Source organism: Rissa tridactyla, chromosome 25, assembly GCF_028500815.1.
Source record: "Rissa tridactyla isolate bRisTri1 chromosome 25, bRisTri1.patW.cur.20221130, whole genome shotgun sequence".
Taxonomy (NCBI): Eukaryota; Metazoa; Chordata; class Aves; order Charadriiformes; family Laridae; genus Rissa; species Rissa tridactyla.
In genome coordinates this window covers 1,413,521-1,420,795 of record NC_071490.1, presented here as the reverse complement: position 1 = coordinate 1,420,795, position 7,275 = coordinate 1,413,521, and the positions used below count along the sequence as shown (strand labels likewise).

The window sequence follows — 7,275 nt, the reverse complement described above, 5'->3', positions numbered from 1 at the left end:
AGACTGTGTCGAAAGCCTTGCTGAAGTCAAGGTAGACAACATCCACTGCCCTCCCCTCATCTATCCGTCCAGTCATGCCATCATAGAAGGCTATCAGATTAGTCAGACGTGATTCATGATTAGTCAACATGAATCCGTGTTGAGTACTTCTGATAGCTTTCTTTTCCTCCACATGCCTTGAGATGACACCCAGAACGAGCTGTTCCATCATCTATCCAGGGACGGTGGTGAGGCTGACCGGCCTGTAGTTCCCCGGCTCCTCCTTCTTGCCCTTTTTGAAGACTGGAGTGACGTTGGCTTTCCTCCAGTCCTCAGGCACCTCGCCAGTTCTCCAGGACCTTTCAAAGATGAGGGAGAGCGGCCCAGCAATGACTTCCGCCAGCTCCCTCAGCCCTCTCGGGTGCATCCCATCAGGACCCATGGACTTGTGGACGTCTAATTGGTCTAATTGATCTAATTGGTCTCTCACTTGATCCTCCTCAACCAAGGGGAAATCTTCCTCTTTTCCTGTTACTTTCTCCAAAGTCTGGGACTCCTGAGGGCTGGGCCAAGCAGTAAAGACTGAAGCAAAGAAGGCATTCAGTAACTCCGCCTTCTCTGCATCCTCCGTCATCATGGCTCCTGTCTCATTCAACAGTGGGCCCACAACTTCTCTAGTTTCCCTTTTCTTTCCAGTATACTTGACGAAGCCCTTCCTGTTAACCTTGACATCCCTAGCCAGGTTTAATTCCAAGGAGGCCTTGGCTTTCCTTGTTTCATCCCTGCACGCTCTGGCAGCATTCTTGTAATCCTCCCAAGGGGTCAGTCCCTTCTTCCACTTACTGTAAACTTCCTTCTTCCACTTGAGCTTTTTCAGAAGCTCCCTGCTCAAACATGCAGGTCTCCTGCATCCCTTGCCCGATTTCTTGCTCTTAGGGATGCACCGATCCTGAGCTTGGAGGAAGTGGTCTTTGAATACCAACCAGCTTTCTTGAGCCCCTTTGCCTTCCAGAGCCCGAGCCCACAGGATCTCTCCAAGCAGTTTCTTGAAGATGTCGGAGTTAGCCCTCCTGAAGTCCAAGGTTGCGATTTTACTTCTTGTCGTTTTGTGAATCCCGCCCACGATCCTGAACTCTATCTTTTCATGATCACTACAGCCAAGGCTGCCCCCAACCTTAATGTCCTCCACCAGTCCCTCTGTGTTTGTCCGTACTAGGTCCAGTAGCGCTCCTCTCCTTGTTGGCTCCTGCACCACCTGAGTCAAAAAGTTATTATCAATGCACTGGAGGAGCCTCCTGGCCTGTGCGTGCCTGGCTGTGTGGTCTTCCCAGCAGATATCGGGGTGATTGAAGTCCCCCATGAGAACCAAGGCCTGCGATTGCGAGGCTACCTTCAGCTGTCTGTAGAAAGCCTCATCAGCTTCCCCATCCTGATCAGGTGGCCTGTAATAAACACCCACAACAGTGTCCCTCATATTTGCCTACCCCTTAATCCTCACCCGTAGGCTCTCAACCCCCTCTTCATCCGCCCCAAGTGGGAGCTTCATGCATTCCAGTTCCTCTCTCACATAAAGAGCAACTCCACCACCACGCCTCGCTGGACAGTCTTTCCTGAAAAGGACATAGCCATCCATGACAGCATTCCAGTCATGCGAGCTGTCCCACCACGTCTCAGTAATTGCAATGAGATCGTGGCCCTGCAACCGCACACAGATCTCCAGCTCTTCCTGCTTATTCCCCACGCCACGTGCACTGGTGTATAAGCATTTCAGAGAGGGAGTCGTGTGTGTAGATGCGGTGAGATGTGGTGTGAGATGTGGTGTGCCTTCTGGCTCCCAGAAATACTGACACACTCCCCAACAAGTGCCGAGCAACTACGCCCAGGCACCTCACCGGCAAGCCCAGTACCATCCCCACCCCCCTTCAAATCTAGTTTAAACCTAGAACCCTTTTCCCCCTGCAAGATAAGCTGTTCCCGCCCGTTACCAGCAGGCCTGGCATCTTATAAATCAGGCCATGGTCAAGGAGCCCAAAGTCCTGCTGGCAGCACCAGGCTCGGAGCCAGGCATTGATCTGCTGGCTCCTCCTATTTACCCCCTCATCGCTCCCTGCAGCTGTGGGGACAGAGAACACGAGTTGTGCTCCCGATCCCTTGACCAGGCGTCCCAGGGTCTTGAAAACTCTCTTCATTGCCCTTGGACTTCTTTTTGCTACCTCGTCGCTGCCTACCCAAAAGATCAAAAACAGGTAATATTCTGAGGGCCGTACCAGGGAAGGAAGCTTCCTCTTCACATCCTGGACCCAGGCCCCAGGGAGGCAGCAGACCTCCCTATGCACCAGGTCCGGCCTGCGTATTGGGCCTTCTGCTCCCTTCAACAGCGAGTCACCTGTGACAAGGACCCGTCTTCTCTTCTTTACTGCAGAGGTTTTGATGCGGGGGGAGGTCTGACTGGACCTCGCTGACACCTCCAAGATAGGAGAACTATCCTGCTTGTCATCGTCCAGGTTCCCTTGCAGAGCACTGTACCCATTACACAATGGCACCCGGGAAGATGGGGTAGTCACCGGGCAGTCCCGAGCGCGGCGCCTGTTGCACTGGGCAGGAACTTCCTGACGTTGCCCGCTGTCCTCTGAGTCACCACCTTCAGTCAGGGGGAGAGAGGACAGGGAGTTCCCTGCTGCAGGGGTTCTGTCTGCCAGCTGCGTTTCTGTCGTGGGATGCAGGATTCTACTCTAAGCATGTCTCTCCCGCTCGCATTACCTGATGCTCCTCAACCTGCTTACCTCCTCCCTGAGCTCCATCACTAATCGGAGGAGATCCTCTACCCGAAACCGGCGTGAGAGCAGGGCACACCCTGCAGCCTGGTGTCTGTGTGGCAGCGTGTTCCCACAGGAGCTCTGTCTGAGAGGCTGCATCAGACCTGGTGGTTGTGGAGATCATGGATGCCACGGTCTTCTGGCGAGTAGTTACCATCGCTACCTGGCCGGGTTGGCAGTGTCTCAGCCCTCTCCCGCACGAACTGCCGTGCGAACCGCTGTGACTGGACTGTTGTGTCGTGCCCTGTTTGGCCGCCCGCTTCCCCAGCCCAGGAATTACACCCTCGTCGTGGTGCTCCCGGGTGGTTCCGTGGGTCACACCCAGGGAACACCCGCTCCCTGCTTGTTTGCTCAGTGCGCAGCGACCTGGTTGCTGTGCGGCCGAAGGGCTTTTTTTATGAGGGGGCACCACGCTGTGCAGGGTGCATTCAGGGGTGGGGAAACATCCCCCTGACGTGGTCTGCACAACACATCTTGGTGCGCAAGAGTTTGCAGACAGCCCAAGTCCGGGATCTGCCAGGGTCTGGGAATGTGTGAGCCTGGGGACGGCTGTATCTTCCCCCAGTATGGATGGGGCTGGCCACATTGCAATGATCAGCCCTTCCCCGGACTGGCCGGGACAGGGGTGGCTTTTGGGGGTGAGAGCCAGCACGTAGGGTGGGGGAAGCTGTCTCAAGGCCACGTGCTAGGCACAGGGACTGAGTGAGGCACAGCAGCAAACTCACACGGCTGCCGGGTCATGCTTCCATTGGTGCAAGCCCTGCCACAGGCTGCCAGCCACTGTCTCGATGTCACTCTTCATGAGGGACAAGGGCACAAAGGGATGGGGAGCGGAAGACACCAGTCCTTCTTCAGCCCCTTCCCAGGCCTGGTGGAGCACCAGGACAGCAAGAACTTCTGACTCTGCACTGTGAGCATGCTTCAGGGTATCCACGGTCTGGAAACAGTTTTGAATGAGCTGAACACGGGCATTTTCTCCAGTGCAATATCTAACCCAGGTCAGCTCTCATCTCATCTCTCTCCCTCCCTCATCTGACCTTCCTGGTCATTCCTGAACCTCTCCTTGTGCTCCCCACTGTCTCATGGGAGCTGGGTGGGCATCATTGCTGCTAAGCTACATCCTGTGGATGTGGCAGGTGCTTGAAGGGCCTCTGATGCATTTCAGAGGAGAGTAGATGTTCAGTCCTGATTGAGGGGGACATGAATGACTCCCCTGCCTCCCTTCCTTGTGTCTGCTGGGCCACCATTTCCTCCTCTGGGACAGCAGAGTCCTTGTTTCCCTGCAGGTGCCTGGGTTTAGAACTTGTCCTTTGAATGGCCCCACCTTGGGCGATCTCTCACTTTATGGGGCTGCAGTCACTGCTCACCCCAGGCACACACCGGCCAAGGCCGCTCCAGATTCCCTTCCTTAACGCCATCATCTGCGTGGGAAAGTCCGGGGTATGTACCTCTGTGATGACTCACCATCTCCATTGTAAGTAGATGGGGTTAGTCCTAAATCCAGCCCTCAGTATCTAAGTCACAATGTGACAGCGAGCTCTTTGCTCATTAATCAGTGAAGAAACAGTCCCTTTGCGGGAGCGCTTGCTTATGCGTATTCTTAGCACCATCGTTGGAAGAAGAGCCCAATTTGGGGCAGTGCACTGAGGAGGTCACACTTTATTACGGTGATGCTATATGGGAGCCAGCTTTGACTCACTGTTGGATGTACATTTATATGGGCTCCAAGTGAGAGAGCACACGTTCATTCCTTGGTAGAAGTAGGTTGAGTCTAAACATTTGTGTAGGGACAAAATAACCACAAATTACCACAAAATTATAATGACAGCAACTATTGTGATGATAACGAGAAGAATACTGGTGATGATAATCACAGAATCATAGAATCATAGAATGGCTCAGGTTAGAAGGGACCTAGTTCTAACGCCCCTGCCCTGGGCAGGGACATCTCCCACTAGACCAGGATGCTCAAAGCCCCATCCAGCCTGGCCTTGAACACCTCCAGGGATGGGGAATACACAACTTCCCTGGGCAACCTGGGCCAGTCCCTCACCACCCTCAGAGTAAAGAATTTCTTCCTAATATCTAATCTAGATCTCCCCTCTTTCAGTTTAAAACCGATACCCCTCATCCTATTGCTCCTCTCCCTGATAACAAGTCCCTCCCCAGCTTTCCTGTAGGCCTATGTAATCCTAATGATGAGCATGATAACTAAAAAACTCATAGTACAGGCCTGGGATGGGATACCCGGGGAGTCATTTGTGCAGAGAGAAGGGAAGTTCATAACAACTGAAAAGCATCCAAGAAATCATTTTCCTAATTGCATCCTTGAGCTCCTTGTTCCTCATGCTGTAGATGACGGGGTTCAAAGTTGGAGGTACCACCGAGTACAGAACAGCCATCATCAGCTCCAGTGATGGCAAGGAGATGGAGGGAGGCTTCAGGTAGGCAAACATACCAGTGCTGACAAACAGGGAGACCACGGCCAGGTGAGGGAGGCATGTGGAAAAGGCTTTGTGCCGTCCCTGCTCAGAGGGGAACCTCAGCACGGCCCTGAAGATCTGCACATAGGAGAAAAGAACGAAAAGGAAACATGCAAAGTCCACAAAGACACCAACCACAAGAAGCCCAACTGCCCTGAGGCAGGAGTTGGAGCAGGAGAGCTTGAGGATCTGGGGGATTTCACAGAAGAACTGGTTTATGGCATTGCCTTGGCACAGCGGTAGTGAAAATGTGTTGGCAGTTTGCAGCAGAGCGTGGAACAAACCACTGCCCCAGGCAGCTGCTGCCATGTGGACACAAGCTCTGCTGCCCAGGAGGGTCCCGTAGTGCAGGGGTTTGCAGATGGCAACGTAGCGGTCATAGGCCATGACGGTGAGAAGGTACAGTTCTGCTGACATCAAAAAGGAAAAGACAAAGACCTGGGCAGCACATCCTCCATAGGAAATAACGCTGGTGTCCCAGAGGGAATTGGCCATGGATTTGGGGACAGTGGTGGAGATGGACCCAAGGTCGAGGAGGGAGAGGTTGAACAGGAAGAAGTACATGGGGGTGTGGAGGTGGTGGTCACAGGCGATGGCGATGATGATGAGGCCGTTGCCCAGGAGGGTAGCCAGGTAGATGGCCAGGAAGAGCCCAAAGTGCAAGAGCTGCAGCTCCCGCGTGTTTGTGAATGCCAGGAGGAGGAACTCAGTGATGGAACTGCCGTTGGACATTTGGTCCTTCTAGGCATGGATGACTGTCCATGGAAGAAAAGGCATGGAGAAGTTAGGGGAGATTTCTCCGGGCAAAACCTACTCTGTTCCTCATAGAAATCCCTTGAAGTGTTTCTCTGCTTTTCAGGAATACCTTTGCCAGGTCCCTTCTTGAGCTTTCTCTGGGGCCAGCCGAGGGTGTCACTGGGAGCAGGGGGCTCTGCTGTTGGCTTAGGAGGAGTCAGTCCTGCCTTGCAGCAAGAGGTAAACAGGAACACGGTGAGATCTCGGATTAAATCCTCTCCTGATATCAAAAAGCTTTTCAGCATTGGCCCTCCCAAATCACCCAACTGCAGCGCAGAGCTTTGGGGATTTTGTTTCGTTTATTTTGTCCTTGTAGCCCAACCACACCTGAGCAGTGTTTCAAGGCAGAAGTCCTTGGTATTTCGGCTGCACTCCAAGTGAAACCCTGTGGGTGCTGAGTTGCAAAGAGGCCGTCCCTTTGTTCAGAGTGAGGAGAGCCAGTCTGTCCTTCAGCCCTGTACTTAGCTGCCCTGTGCCGACACCTCTCTGAGCTGGACTAAGATCACACTGAAAATTGGGCACTGCTACCAGCAGAGGAACCCAGTTTCAACGTGCAGATCTCCAGCTTCCCATCCCGTCCCACCATACCTGAGCACAATCTCAGCTCTCCCCTTCCAGCCAGGGATACAGAGGGCTCATTGCAGCTGCCCACCTACAGCCATCCAGTGGCATTTCGATGGCTTCGGCACCAAGGTGTCTTCTCCACGGGCCTCCTAGATAACAGAGAGACGCTACGGGAGAGCTCTTCTGGAGAGCAGCCTGCAGCCCAGAAAGACCTCCCAGCGAATTAGCGGAAAGATGTGGTGTCCTGAAGGAACCAGAAATGCAAGAGCTGCAGCTCCTGCGTTTTTGTGAAGGCCAGGAGGAGGAACTCAGGGACGGAGCCACCACTGGTCATTTGCTGTTGGACTTTTGCTGCCTGAGGGCATCGGGGCCTGTTTAAGAGGGAAAAGATGGCGAGAAGGTTTGAGACACAGATCCAGGGCAGGTCCCCCAGAGTCAGTGTCAAAAAAGAAGCTGACCTGTTCCCCCACCCAAACCCCAGAGAGCAAGAGCAACATGTACCTGTGGAGAAACAAGGAAGAAAGTCACAATGCTCCCACTAGATGAAACAAAAAGAGAAAGAGGTGGGCATGCAGTGAAGCCCTCTTCTTACTGCCCTGTAGTGACCACCGCACAGAGTGACATCCCACGGCAGGTGC

General features: G+C 53.6%; 1 protein-coding gene across 1 annotated transcript; it reads right to left on the bottom strand.

The window, feature by feature from the left end:
• Window positions 1-5,050: 5,050 nt before the first annotated feature.
• Window positions 5,051-6,010, bottom strand: LOC128901464 (olfactory receptor 14A16-like). Its single transcript, XM_054183477.1, has one exon. It carries the CDS (start codon window positions 6,008-6,010, stop codon window positions 5,051-5,053), a length of 960 nt encoding a protein of 319 aa, XP_054039452.1.
• Window positions 6,011-7,275: the final 1,265 nt, after the last annotated feature.

Excerpts from the sequence above, each read along its gene's own strand:
- LOC128901464 (XM_054183477.1), bottom strand. The coding sequence starts at position 6,010 with ATGTCCAACGGCAGTTCCATCACTGAGTTCCTCCTCCTGGCATTCACA.